This window comes from Apteryx mantelli, chromosome 2 (genome assembly GCF_036417845.1).
Source record: "Apteryx mantelli isolate bAptMan1 chromosome 2, bAptMan1.hap1, whole genome shotgun sequence".
In the NCBI taxonomy this organism is placed as follows: Eukaryota; Metazoa; Chordata; class Aves; order Apterygiformes; family Apterygidae; genus Apteryx; species Apteryx mantelli.
Window position 1 is genome coordinate 147,027,235 of NC_089979.1, and position 15,388 is coordinate 147,042,622.

At 38.6% G+C, this 15,388-nt stretch overlaps 1 protein-coding gene across 1 annotated transcript in view; it reads right to left on the minus strand.

Moving 5' to 3' along the window:
- Positions 1-2,066: 2,066 nt before the first annotated feature.
- The window catches only part of ST8SIA6 (ST8 alpha-N-acetyl-neuraminide alpha-2,8-sialyltransferase 6), a 40,651-nt gene continuing 27,329 nt past the window's right edge, over positions 2,067-15,388 (minus strand). Inside the window, exons 5-9 of the mRNA XM_067292507.1 lie at positions 13,182-13,326; positions 11,145-11,257; positions 9,799-9,891; positions 6,372-6,844; positions 2,067-2,098 (exon numbers count right to left, since the gene is read on the minus strand). Of these exons, the coding sequence (XP_067148608.1) occupies positions 6,376-6,844; positions 9,799-9,891; positions 11,145-11,257; positions 13,182-13,326 (820 nt within the window). The 3' untranslated portion in view covers positions 2,067-2,098; positions 6,372-6,375. The remainder of the gene's footprint in view (positions 2,099-6,371; positions 6,845-9,798; positions 9,892-11,144; positions 11,258-13,181; positions 13,327-15,388) is intronic.

Here is a 15,388-nt window from a genome sequence, read left to right on the forward strand (position 1 = left end):
CCTGGCAACGTGGGTGCAGGGTCTTCCAGCAGCCAGCCCTGCACGTGAGCACTGCCCCAGGCCTGGGCCAGAAACTGGTATGAGCTTCACTGCTGGTGAAGACAAAACATGGATGCATGGTGCTGGAACCATAACAGATCATGGCAAATCAAACCCTTGCGCTCGCCTCTCTCAGTCACCAGCTGGTAAGGCAGACGTACCCCTGCACTCAATGAGGTCTTTGTTTCTGTTAAAAGTCCTACCGATACTCAGAAGCCCATGTTCTCTTAGTGGTAGCATCCAATCATCCAAAGCATCACCTATTTTTTTTTAAACCTTATTTTGCAACAAATTGACTTTATTGCTAATATATACAGCCAGGATTTATGGACCATTTTTCTTGGGTAGGAGCAGTATTGGATTCTGATATCATTATCTTGGAAATGGATCAAAATGCTGAACGTGTCTCAAGTAAAAGACCTGGAACCATAATGATTGATTCTAATATTTTTAGGATTATTTATATGACTATAAAACTGCTACAAGATAAGCTTTCAAATATTACAGCAATATAGAAATGCTCTTATAAAGTATCAGTTTAAAAATCTATTTTATAAGGTCCAATTCATTTCATTAGGATTTTTTTTCAACAAGCCATCCTCAATGACGGGAATACTGAATACTCTTTAAACTTCAGTTGAGTGGGGATTTAGTGCTACAGTGGTAAAATGACTTTTAGTAAACAAAATACCTGATATTTTACCTGACTATACAAGAAAGATATGAAGGACACTCTATCTTTGAACTGATCATTCAGCACTCTCAAAAAAGACACTGAAATTCTTTTTATAACAGAAACTGGTTATTATAATTTTGGGAGGTTTTCTGCAATAAAACATATGTGCAATAATATACAAGCAGCCATAGCTAGAGGAAGAAATGCTTGTCCTACCTCCCATAAATATTAATGTGATTATTTCCACTGGGGCTGATATTTCATTGTCTCTTGTTGCAGTATGTTGCTCCACAGGTATTCCAGGACAATATGGAAACTTTAAGCACTAGAATTACATGGAGTTTAAGTGACTGTAGGTTCTTTTATCATATGTTCTAGTATAGGAGAAGAGTTTGGAGCTGATTATAAGAAGAACTCTCTTCTAATAATGCTTAATGCAGTTTCCTTATCTGTAGTCATATATCGATAGGTGTCATGTCAGGTGAGAAATAGAAAAAATGATAAGAATGACATAGTTCATTTAACTAGTGTCTGGTCCAGCTTATATGCAGGCTGAGATATGGATCTGGGATGGGAGGGATGTGTGCAAAGTCATGCCCTACTGGGACTCTGGGAAGTGCAGCACAGAACCTAGCTTATTGTTCTCATTTGGAGCTCAGCTGGACCTTAGACAGAAACACAAGCGGTAAGAGGGGTTTCAGAATAAACCCTGGTCCTTCAAACACTTGTTCACAAAATTAACATCATTCACATGAGTGATACCATTAAATCCACAGCATTATCTATTGGCCATAAACTTAAAGCACATAAACTATTCCACTATCACTAACCTGGGGGATTTTTTCATCTATGCACCCTGAGACAAACTAAAAATGATTTAGCTTTGAATTAATTACTCCCCTACAGCTCTTTTCATCACCTTTCTCATATAGGCAAACCTTAGGGTTTATATGATCAAGTTCTTAATTGAAAATGTTCACTGCCAGCTTATACAGCTACCACATAAGTGACTATTGTCTGTATTACATGATATTAACAAAAATAGAGATCTTATGTCAAAATATTGTAATGACTATAATTTAAGAAGCAAAACATGATGAATGTCACATATTGCCACCATCCTGAGATTGTGCTTTGCTACAATTAAACCAATAGTCAGGAGTTTCAAAATTCCCCAAATATATGTTATTTTGCATTAAAAAATTGATCTGTCAAATTCAGAAATGTAGCAATCGCTATGTCAAAAATCATTTCCTTTTCTTCCCAAATGTAAAATATTCCTCTATTGTAATAATGCAGTTTAATGCTCACAGAATCACATCAGATCAAATCCAACACCAAACTGCTGAGATATACACAAACTTTCTTCTTAGGATCATCACCCTGAAATTAAAACAGTAAAACATGTTACTGATATTTCTTGTATAATAGGAAAACTGCTTGTTATATTCAAAATAAAACAGTAGCTTAGTCCTCTGTGTATGCATTTCACCTTCTGCATCTGCTTTTTCAGCCCTGTTTCAGACTGCAGTCTGTCTGTGACATTTCTTACACAGTATCACAGGCACACAAAATTCTCCAGGGCGGGCAGGACTGCTGGTGACTGACCTGCCTCGAGCACCTGTTCTTTGTAAGGGAGGACTCCTTCACTTGAATATCCCAGAACTGCTCATACTTACCCCACCTGCACCATCCTCTTCAGTTTTCCTAAGCTAAACAAGGCTGGGTATAACCAGCATCTGGATGGGACACATCCACTGCAAACCTGAATATAAATATATCTGATATTAGATTATCATAATCACATTTTAAAACATCTAGGGAGTGAAATGATTCTATTTCTTCAGCAGGCTAATTACTTCTTTGAAAAAAAAACAAAACTGTAAATATTTTTCATTTGATTTAAAATTTAATATCCATTTTTCTATTCTGGGTGTTTTTAGCTAAACAGAAGCAAGTTATCTCCACTTGTTTTGTCGCTGACATTATTCTTAACACCTAAACTTAGTTCAGTGGCTGAACACATGAGCAAAGAAAAGTGTTTGCTTAAGAGCTATACTGTATGTGTACTAAAGCAGAAGACTTTCTTTCAACATTGGATACACTAATAATTTCAGGCTGGATAATACAGGTCCAAGTCAAGAATAGGCTGAAATTCGGCTGTTGGACAGGAATCTAGAATGTCCCTATTTTCAAAATGCTGTATCATTTTTCTCAAGGTAATTAAAGGTAAATTGTAGGGCAGCACATATTGCTTCTGCTACAGTGCGACACCACAAGAATAAGAGAATTCTGGAGAATTTAAGCTCATGTAGGTAGCCTATTGCTATAAATAACTGATTTGCTTTGCCAGCAATTTTCAATACAAAAGAATGAGCGTACACTGACAGAGTTCAGAACAGCATGATTCTCTTTGACAGTAATTCCTGAGTAAGTAAATAGGCAGCCACCTGCTCCACAGTGCCCCCCAGCCAGCTCCACCTTGGCTGGAGAGCTGCACTGCTTCTCTTCTGTCAGACATAGATGCCTTTTATCCACGGGGCTGGAGTTTAAAAGCTCAGACCCAATTTTTACTCTCCAGGTAACATACACTCACACTGAGGCTAAGGTTCAGCAGTTCCTACTCACTAACCATCAGCATAGCTCTTCTCAGCCTCTCCTCCTTCAGTGCTTTGTGCTCTGATGACTGAGCAACATTCTCTGCCTCCGCCTTAGAGAGTCTCAGTTTCATTTCTGTCTGCTCCCTCCTCTGAGCAGCTGCTCAGGGCTGCTGTGCTGGATGTCAAAGCAACGCATCCTCGGCTTCCCTGCTGTCTCTTTCTAGCAGGCATAAAACCTGATACTTTCTTGGCAGACAATATTTGCATTTCAGCCAGGCTTCTGGGCAATCAGATTTTTGCCAGTCTGATTAATTTATCATCTGACAATTTTTCTAATCATTTTTTTTTCTATTTTTAAATACGAATCAGGCCATTTCCCCTCCTTGAGCCTATGTTTACTTGAAGCTAATGACATGACTTTCAGGCTTATCAGGTTAAACCAATGAGCAAACAAGAATTCCTTCAGCTGCAGGGCCATCGCAGAAATGATTCTGTAATTTAATACAAAATAATATAGATCATTACTACATTTCAAGATTTTGCTGATGTCTCATTTTCTGACTTAGGCTCTGTGATAGGTAAGCATCTACTTTGAGAGACGTGTGTCTCTGTTGGGCACAATCATAACTGTGCATGAGTGGCTATTAAGGCAGATGGAGTGTCCCACATGGTGCAGAACCAGTTCTGCACGACTCCTGCTTCTCACAATTCCCTCTCTCCAATGAGCAAAGGTCACCTCTTCAATGGCACGGATGGACTTTATGAGCAACACTGCCAAAATGATTCATTATGAGGCAGGGATGCTCTCCCTGTGGTGTTCCAGCACCTGCTACCTGCCTGCAGCAGATGGGTGCTTGCAGCAGATCAGCTTCATTCATGTCTTATTTACAGCAGCAAACTTTTGGGGGCCAGTGATGTGTGAAGAAAGGTTTGCCTGAGACTTTTGTGGGCACCCAGTGGTATAAGGAACCTTCCTCAACTACCCACCTAATAGGGGAGAGGGGAGCAGAGAGAAAAACAGAAATGAGAAACTAAAAAGAAAAATGATATTGTTCAATTTTTAGAAAAGGCCATCTTCACTGAAATATATCTATTATAGAATTTCAATTATCTTTAATAGTTAGTAGCAGAATGGTAGCTCACACTGAAAGCATTTTATTTCTTTGTTTTTAAAGGGCTAACTTTTTTCTTAAATATAAGTGATTAACATAGTGGAAAAAAAGTGTTAGGGCAGCACAAGTTATCTTTCTACTTGTTTTTTTCTTTACAGCTTATTTTACAAATTTGGCCATAGAAGTGATTTTCAGTCTGCCAAGCATGGACAGCATTTAATTAACCCATACAGATGCTTAAACATTTTTGTGGCTTCTGTCTGGTTCTTCCTGGATGAAAAATTAATAAAGGGTTGTCTTTCATTTTCTTAGCTGGTGTAGTTACTACAATTAAAATTACATGGTACAACTCCAGGGATTAATATTATAGGAAGAATAAATACAAGGGAAACTGCAGGATGCAAACAGCTTAGCAGCTAAGCGTATTAGCAAGAAATACATTATGTATTTCTTAACCTTTCCAAAGTGCTACAACCTTTTACAGGCAAAAAACCCATAAGTTAGCCACATGAAACTGTATACACATACACCTCCTTCCATGTAATCTCTTGCCATAGACTAGGGGAATGGATTCACTAAGTGGCCTCTAAGTCCCTTCAAGTCTTGCTTTCTATTATTCTAATAATACTTGTAAGCAGTTTCTTTTTCTATTTCTTGAAAAAAACTGAAACTGAATAAAATTGTGCCTTCTTGACATTAGCAATCTGATAGTTTATAAATTTGCAGTTTCTAATTATGAATCAACTATGAAATGTATCTTTGACGGCATGTTTTCTGAACACCATCAAAGGCTATTTTCAAATTCACTTCATAACCTAACCAGAAGAAAAACCCTTCTTAGCTTTTGAACTTAAAATTTCAGGCTTGAGCAAGCTGATGTTATTTTTATATATTTAACTTGAGAAATACAGAATTACATCAGTCCAATTAAAGCATTATACAATAGTAGTAGTATGATACAATTCACTCCTTGTTACATTAACTTGCACTCCCCAGAAAAATAGAGCTCTGGAAGGTAAATAAAAGACAGTATTCTTAACTGGGAATTTCCGAGTTATCTGAGAAGATGAATAACTACCCATACAAACAGGTCTTATTTTGCCAACAAAGCAAGTCAAGCTGGAAAATACGCAAACCAATCCTTTCAAAGTCACCCGTGATCTGTAGCCAGTGAGTTGGCTCAAGGTCAGGGGCCAGACTGTGCTACATTTCTTTGAGGCAATACACAGAAGGTAGAGCAACAAGGGGCAAGGGAGAGTGTGAAAGGATGAGGGAGAGGGAATGACACTTCATCCTATATTTGTCCAGATTCTGGGCTGCCTCAGGGTAAAGCCTGCAGCAAAATCTGCTGCAGTGTACGGCAGCTTCTTCACTGCTGCCTGCAAGCTGTTGTGCAGTCCCAAGCTGCGAGAGTGCGCTGTTCTAACCTATCCTTCACTGACGAGAGGGAACAAGGCTGCATATACATGTTACTTCTTCATGGGGCAATCTGAATCCTTACTTTGGCCTCTCTATACGCCTGGAAAGGCTACAGCTGTGCCAGAATTAGGCACCTTCTCTTGTAGATCACAGTCTGTGATCACCTTAAATAAAACAATTCACAGAAGCAGTTGTTTCACGGGAACTGATACCAAACCAAACATAGGTTGGGAAAGAAATATACCTGAGATGAGGAGACACTATTAATTGACTATGAATTATGGCAATAACATGTGTCTAGCTATGCCCCCTGTCTAAAGTTAACAATTAGAAAACATCTCTCAACTCTGTGGTACTTTTTAATTAGTAAACTCCATCTTTCACTCACTTATGGACACAACTTTCTCTGATTCTAGGGAAGAAATATCTCTGTAAGGAAGAACAGACCCAAACTGTTTGCAAAAAAAGAAGTTTTGCCTTGACACATTACTTAAAGACATTTTATGCGGGAAGAAGGTGACCTACCTTTTTATTCTGATTCACATTTACCAAACTGCAACTTCAAAATGCCTTTGCCATGAAGCTGAAGGATCTGGTTGTATTCTTTGGGCATTGCATGAAAACCTGGTTTAGGCAGCTGGTTGTCATAATAGTGGTGGCTAATTGGCATCTTCTCTGTGGATTTTGAGAAAGGCCAGAAGCCATATAGCTTCACATTCTCACACAGCTCAACAGCAGCACTAGTGATCATAAAACCAGATGACAATCGGTAGGCTTTCACACCCTTAGTTCTCCAGAACTGGGCAAGACTTTTCAGGTAAGTGGGGTGAAAAAATATTGCCCTCTGTGTTGCTTTGAACTCTTTAAGAGTTTGATATACTTTAAAAGAAGTAGCTGTGTTGCTTCTGAAGGAAAATGCTGGCAATAAAAGGAAAGCATCTCCATAGACCACAATGTTCTCCAGAAATTCTGTCTTCTTTTCATTCAGTTTGTTGTATCTGGCAAATACAACATTTTAGGAAAAGAGTGAATGAAATGTACTTTGACATAAATAGACTACAGACCAAAATAGCACGACTGTACCTCCACATGATTTGTGAGCTCGGCTCAGCTGCACCAGTTCAGCCTGTCTACATTGCAAATGTATATCAACCTGTTATATGTTTTCATATTTCCATGTGCTGTTATGAAAATCTGACTTTACTGTATAATAACAACACACCTTATAGAATTGATGTGGTAACACAGGACGTACTAGAGGAGATCATATCCACTGCTAATGAGACCAGGACCTGCTTTCAGAGATGGTCAACTTAAGAAGCTTCAAAGGAGAAGGCAAAAAAAAATCATATTCATACTTTCTCTATTTAAAAATACATGCACTATGGTATGCATTGTGTGTGTTTTTGAAAACTCTTTCTTACGTGAATATGTATAAGATAACCCATCTTCAAATCCTGGGTGTCTGCCCTGTGTGGCAATAGGAGTACTCACTCCTGCATGTGAGCAGTCTTGCAGAGCAAAAGATCAGCATGTGTCCAAGTTTTGCAGAATCTTAGCTGTTTTTGATATACTTTTTAAATAGCTGAAAGTCTTGACATGCCTATTTATCTCCCTTGACCTCACAGGGAAACCTGTGAATATCTCTCAAGACTTAGAGGTTTGACTTCACAAATAAAATGTATCTTATTCTCAGATACTTCAGTTTCCCAGCAGTCAACAGAAAAACTCATTTCTCTCTATCGGATAATTCAGTGATCCCAAATGTTGACCAGTGAATTTTCCAGAGTTATCCAAGAAGCAATACAAGATACAACGGTGTCACTCAGCTCATTTCCTCTACAGACCCTAGGTGTCTGAATCATCTGAGCATATGGTGCTTACATCCAATTTGGGATTCAAAGGATGTTTTCACCTTTTTTTTAAGGGCTATCTGACCCTACTTTTCACAAAGTAGCCCAATGGTTACAGCAGAAACTGGAAGACGTGGTTTCATCTCTTTTTGCAGTTTGAGCAGATTCAAACCCTCTTCTCACGCAGAATTCAATTCAAGACAGAAGACAGCAACCACTGCCATTGTCATTCAAAACCCTCACTGATGGAGGAGTTACCAGTTGCCTCTTGCACAACTGAACTCAAGCAAGGAATGAAAGACATGAGTCCACCTCCCTTTTCAGCCTGAAGGGGTTTAAACTTACAGCTTCTGCTTCCCAGAGAAGTGACATTGCCTCTAGACTCTGAAACAGACTGAATGAGAGTCTCTCAGCCCCTCCTGGTGGGCCTCGGCCCCTGTGCATGCCAGTCACACAGCCAAAGCAAGCACGGAAGGCCTGAGGCTATGGCTAGGGAGGGTGACTGAAGAGTAAACTTCTGGCCTCTACTCCCAGAATCATCTCTATTTCTACTCAGTGTAAAATGCACAAAGAACCTTCAGAGCAAAATTCAGACCTCTGCTCTCCCTTCTTAGCTAGAAGCCTGAATGACTCAGCCTCATCTTGCTTTCCCTTATAGCTTCATTACTTTTAGGTGCAGTGTAGTTCAACTCCATCAGGACATATAAGAACTGGGCTTCTTTCCTCCAAGAGTGTTTGTCTGCATTGTATACCCTGTCAGACATGGTTCCAAAGCTTGATATAACCTTAACAATAGTACTATCAGACTAAGCCTAAATAAAGGATTAAAAATTAAAGTGATTAAAATCAGAAAAAGGTCTCTTGAGAAAACAAACAAACTCAGCTCCGTTAAATGGTGCCAAGTCACTTCCCTCTCCTCCTTCAAAAGCGTTTAGTTTCCTCTGAATATTTAAATAATTAAAATGTTCAAATTCCAAAGTCCTTACACAATCTCATTTCATCCTCACACAGGCTTAGCTCCTATCTTCTTCAGTGTAACTCCTATCAATGCCAGTATAGCATAATTAGGCTTAAAAGTAAGTGTAGGTGTGACAGGACACCACCCTCAAACCCAGAGAAATCACGCATCAGTTCAGTAGTCACCAATGAAGCTGAGTCACTGGACCAAGTTTTCCTTTCTCATATTCTTGTGCAGCCCCACTAACGTCAATGAGCTAATTCTATTTTGGGGAGAAGCAACAATTCATTTAAGTCAAAAAGGGCCGGGTAAGCATCAAAGCAGTCAGTACTCACTGCAAAAATTCAAGCTCTCTCCTTGAATCAATGACAAATACCTGTAAGTCATTTCTGTGCTTATTGTACTGCTTCCTTCTTGCTTTTCAGCTAAAAGAACTTTGCCCGATGTTGTCTATTTGACAAATATAGATATGACAAACAATAACATGCAGTTAGATCAATAAGCAGTAAATAATATGCCACAGCAGTCCTTTTCATTGATAAGCTGCAGCTCCAGACTGCTGAAGATGCCAGATTAGTCAGCCTGGCTTTAGCAGATTTTCTTTTCATCAAGAAGGTGAAAAGAAAACTTTGCTGAGAAAAAAAGTGGGTGAGCAGCTTTGGTTTGGATTGAGAAAATGAATTACGGAAATTGGGCCTCCATTCCGGACATATCCTTTTTCAGAAAACTAATTAAGAACGTGTGTTTACAGTCCTACTGATAGAATTGGACACACGTTTTCAAGCTTTTCTGATTTATGATTATAACTCCTTTTTTTTTTGTTGGGGTTGTGGGGATTTTGTGGGGGAAGAGGCCTGGACTTGCAGTGATCAGTTTTACTCTTTCATAAAGTGTGAATGGATGCCAGCAGAGGCACCTGCTAATCTGGGTATTGTTGCCTCCTTTTTGTTACAAAAAGGCCATGTGTAATAGATTTCCATTTAGACTTGTACATTTTTTACATGGGAACTAAGTCTCATTAATGAAGTAATCTTTCTGCACCGCTCTCTATGCTGGTATCCCAAAGGATTTTTAACAAAATCTAAATCCTGTCAAACAATTATACAATACTGCACAGAAAAAGAACTGCAGGACTACTTACTTCTGAGCTATGATACTTGGATTAACAGTCACAAGGTTTGTTTTATTGCCAACATCTTTGCTAATGCTTCCTGTGGTTGGAGGGAGGTTACACCTGAAATTGAGAAACACTTACTTAAATAGAAGCCCACCAGAAATACCTTTCAGTTATTATTTGCAAATTCCTCTCTTGTGGAATGACATTTTCATGTCAGCTCCCAGAGGTCTCCAAGCACTTTACAAATATTAAATAAGGCTTACAGCACTTCTGGTAAAAATACTTTATCTACTGTACAGATAGTTAAAATACAGCACAGAGAGCTCATTTTCATAAATGAGCTCTCACAAATCAGATGCAAAGTTAAAATCCCATAAGGAGCCCATCTATGAATTCCCTATGTTATCTGCTAGAAAATATTGCCCCTCTTGCCTAAACAATGCATTTTCCAGAAAGTCTTCTATTATCTTCTGTTTAAAAACAGTGTGATTGACACCAATCCCTCAGCTGGCAGAGCAATGTTGATGGCTGTTTCATGAGGCAACATAACTTGCCCAATTAGGGAAATAACAGCTTGTAATGTAAAGAAGGTATTTCTTTTTAAAGTGAGTCACTTAGATTTAGCATCTTCATATGCAGATTCCTCATTTTTAATAAAGTCAATTGGTCTAATTGGAAAGACTTTTTTTAATTTGAAAAGACCAAATATTAGTCAAAAAAAGGAAAAAATCCAGAAGACTCTGTGGTTGGACATCACTGAGAAAAGAACCTTCACTTGGTTACTCAGTTTGTTCTTCTGCAGAAACTAGATTCTGTGAGTCATGTACTGAGGGAGGCGGGCTGAATCACTCTCTGTTTTCTCCACAGTCTATAGGGGGAGTTGAAACAACTACTTAAACTCGAAGCCTAATTTTTAGATGGCCAACAGAGGTGCTAACAGTAACTGCATTACTGAGCCAACCTAAGGCTAAGTAAACCCTTTGGTAACCCAGAGGCAACTGTAAACACGTGACATTTAATACCAGTCTTTCATTTTTTTAATTTCTTTTTTTTTAATCTTGTCTTCTGAGCCAAGAAAATGGATGTTTTTGAACAGATGTTAAATGAGCAGAAATTTCAGGTTCTCAGATAATCAACTTCCACATCCATAGCAAGGTATCTTTGCAATCATAAGTTATACCTGCATATACTCTTTACTTAGGAATCAAAGTTTTGAAATCTATAAAGCAGAAAGAGTACCCTTAGAAAGGCAGAAATGAGGAACTGTCAAGATCTTTTCCCACTGGTACAAACTGGCACTGGCATGCTTCCAATCCTGCCAAGCTTTTAGAAACACTCAACACTCTTCAGTAAGATCAAGCAGCTCTTACCTAAACACAAAGTCAGAACGATCGATTTCAGCTCCACAGCTGGAATTTTTGAGAATGCCTCCATTTCCAACCACTGCACAGTTCTTGAAGGGATAGACTGAAAGAGGAGAGGACTGCAAACAAATAAAAAGATACAGCCAAAGTTTTATAGCTCTTTTGATTGTTTCTTTGTGTGGTTTTTTTTTTTTTGAACTTCTAGTGGCAAGGAATCCAAAGCACGATTTGTGCAATCCATTTGTGCTTGCAGGTTTAATCCAGTACATCCCAGTGAAAGCATCCACCATTTAGGAGTCAGGGTTGTCAGGCCTGGATAGCCAAGAGCCAACAACCAACAGACTGAGAACGGCTAGCTCTGTCTTCAGTACTTTGAGGGAATAACAATGGATTGTTAAACTGGATGAATACATTTTAAATTTGCTTAACACAAAAATGATCTTGTAGTGGACTGAAACCTCACAGGACTTAGGGACTAACTCTTCCTGAAGATAGTTTAAATTCACCCATTTTACTTTGCATTGTGACAGACTGGGAGTTGCTACATAGTCATTGACTGTGTCAGCTGATAGAGGGTAACTTTGTAAATGCTTATTAATTTGCAATCATTCAATTATATTTTAGGAAAAATAATGAATTTAGGGAAACCTGCAAAATGCTGCAATGGACAGTCATGTGTCCTAACTTAAATTCATAAGTGAATTTGACTGATAGCTGAAGTAGTTACTGTTCCTGGTTGTTCACCCTCTCCACTACTACTCTTGTTAGAAGTTAATGTCCTGCAGTAGGGGAGCTGAATGAGAGCTAAATGCATCCACTTGTGAACCAGCAGAGATCATAGCCTGGCATATTAATGTAAATTTTTGGCTATTTCAGTTGACATTAATATAGCTGGCTGTTATCCAAGGGTCTCAGGAACAGATATACTTCTCATTCAGTCTCTGCTGCTGTGGGAGCACTGACATTCAACAGTGAGGCCAAAGCTAGGCTACCTCAAGTGCAGAAACTAAACCCACTTGCAAAACTGAATCAAAACTTTCTTACACAGAGCTGTATCTTTCCTCCTTCTCTCATCAGCTGCCCAAAGAGAAACAGGAAGAGGCGCTATCAGCATGGACAAGGAAAAAAGTGTGGGGAAAGCTGCAAACATCACTACGCCCAGCAATATATCTCAAGACAACAAGATAAAATGTTTTGTTCAATTCTGGAAAGACAGTTTGTTTTATTATTATAGGAGAACTCATGGACCAGAACACTCTGGCTAGCTTAGCAAGTATATATGCACCTAAAAAAGTACTACTTTGTTCTTCAGTTCAGTGTTGGTAAAAAATACTTTTATCTTTCATTCAGTGTTGGTTTGGAAGCACTGTAACCTCCTCTATTGCAATGGAGGTTCTCAGCAATTTACAGCAGCATAAGAAAGGACTAGACTTACAGTATCTGGGATCTCACAGATCATGAATACCAGAGAGGGTAAGAGAGATCCCTTGCCAGATACACATTGTCTTGTCATGTCTGTTAAAGTCCTTAGCTACAAAACCTGATTCCTTCACTCAACCTGTGTTTCTGGCTGCAAAGGTGCTCCACATCAGTAGCAGGTCTATCCTCAAAATAGTTTTCACAAGTTATATGCCTAAGCCTGCACTGGAAATGGCATGAGAATAAGTGGAATATGAAATATTCCTTAAAGACTGAAATACCTTTGAAAATGGGAATGAGAAAAACAAGGCAAATGTTCTCAGAGGATTCAGTCCATAGGCTTCAAGTCTTGGACTAAAAAAAACTTAAGAAACATGGCTGGCTACCAAGAGAGGCTGCAAATTGTGTTCTGTAGCAACTCCACCTACATTCTGAACTACCATGCCCTGTCCATGCCTTGTCTGCTTCAGAGAAAAGCCAAAAAAAAAGTCCTGCTAGACGAATGAAGCATACATAGGGAGTGAAGGGGTCCTTCCAGTGGGAATCAAACAAAACAGCTCTATTTTTAATCCAAAACATTTATGATACTGCAATTATAATAAGAGGCAAAGATATAGTTCCTACCACAGGCAGCATCCTAAAAATGTCCTCCGTGATGAGGATGGTCTTTTTATGGTCCACCTCATAACTCATGTTACTTCCCAGAGGGGTGTTGTTTTGAGAAGCAATAAAGTTGTGAACTGCATCACAGCAGGAAGCTAATTCTGACCTGCAAAACAAACAAACAAACAAAACCCACTCAAGGACAGGTAAATGAGCAAAAAAGAGGTGGTAGAGAACTAAGAGAATGAAAAACAGTTCTAATTAACTAAGTACCAAAAGGCTATACGAACCCTTTATAATTGTGTTTCCTTTGACTTGCTTTGTAGAGCAAGTCCATCTTGACAAAAAAGGTTCAGAAAATAATCAGTCCAAGAACCCCTTCTCTTATCCTATTTTTCTCTCTCATTCTCCCTTTTCCATCCAGACAAAGTCAGAATCAGTCTTATCCTTATTATCAATTGTTAAGATTAAGATTATCATAGAAACGCTGAGAGTCTTCAACTAAAACCAATGTTAGGCTTTACACAGAAAACATGATTCAGTCCCCAAAGAATTAACAAAAAGATTTCAATTAACACAGAACAAGTGACTATAAGAAACCAAAAGGCTGAAGAAAGAAAGAACCAAGAAGACAAAAGGAATGGAGGACGGAAAATACTGGCTATAGAGGTTAGCCTACTGAACAGCTAGGTGGTTGCAAGTCAATTAATTAATAATTCATTTCTGCAACTGTCCAGTACAGTTTTGCTGCACACAATATCACAGATGCTAAGTAAATTATATGACAACTTGCAAATAAAGAAGACAGATACCTTCTCTGTGGCAGATAGAGAGCCTAGCAGCTACACAAAATACCCAGCAGAAGTCCTTAAACAGAAAGAGGGCAAGAGGTTTCCTCATTTAAACATTATGTAGGAGTGAAGTCATGTTACCACCAAACTTTATGTAAATATTATGTATGTAAATGTCCTATATTATTAAGAAACAGTGAAATGCAGTGAAAAGCTCCATAAGCCCTTTGAAATCAGACCTGAAGTCCTATAATACACTTTGCTTTAGGGAACAATGCTACCACTGGATTCAGTTTTCAAATTGTGAGGCTAAAACATTCATGGCCAGTCATTATTTATCATTTGACAGGACATACCGGTCTCATTAGGTGAGACATTAAAAGAAATACTAACCATTTAGAGAAGAAAATTCATCGATCACAGAATTGCTTGGAATTTTGAAAAAGATAACACAGCAGGGAATAGATAATTGTTCCTTTCCTAACTCAGAAGGATTAATTGTGAAGAAAAAATTAAGTACGTTTTACAGGAACAGCCAGAGGAAAAGAAAAACTTTATTTCAGACTTTTTCAGTGAGTAAGGTAAAACAAGCCATTGAAACAAGTTAAACAATACAAGCTAAATTCCACCTGAAAGTAAGCTGACTTTAATAGAGTAAGACACAGGTAAGAGAAGTTGCTCCTTTCAACTTTATCAACAATTTACACTGAGCTAATATTCCAGTAAAGGAACGTTCTGTTTCTGGTGGAGATGATGCATGTCCTGGCACATGGGAGGACCCAAAGGATGATGTTTTCTGGAAGGCAGGGAAGATAATGAATAGGTCTGTGATGATTCCAAACCTAACTTTTCTTTCACACATCATACTACATGTACAAATAATGGTCAAAATGGGGAAAAAAAAGTTTAGTAGGCAGTTGGCTTGATTCATACACAAAAGACCAAAAGAAAGAGTACCATTTGAATTGTCAGATGGCTTACTGGTACATATTAACCTGTTTTGAATACTGAGCTCAGGAACTCCTCAAGGACTCTCAGACAAAGTTTCCAGATGTGTGAGGAATACTGGGAGCAAGTGAATTCTGGGATGGAATAGCTTTTAAATAATCTTACTTACAGGAAATGATAACAAAAAATATTACTTATGATAGAGTAAACAGCATGGCTCTATTTGTCCAAGCCGTATTCCACTTCAATCCCTGTACACACGATTCCCATTGCCTCACGCTCAGCCACAAGGGGTGCCTGGACGATAGGAGATATCAGGTACACAGGTGGGGATGCACCTGAGAGTACACTCACGTGGCTCAGGAGGTACATGATGAAAATAATTGCTCTATGCATATGGCATCCTATTTTAAATATATGGAAAATTACAAATCAAGCAATGAGGCAGGAAACTCAAATGAGTAAGTCTGGGAGGACACTGGATGTTCT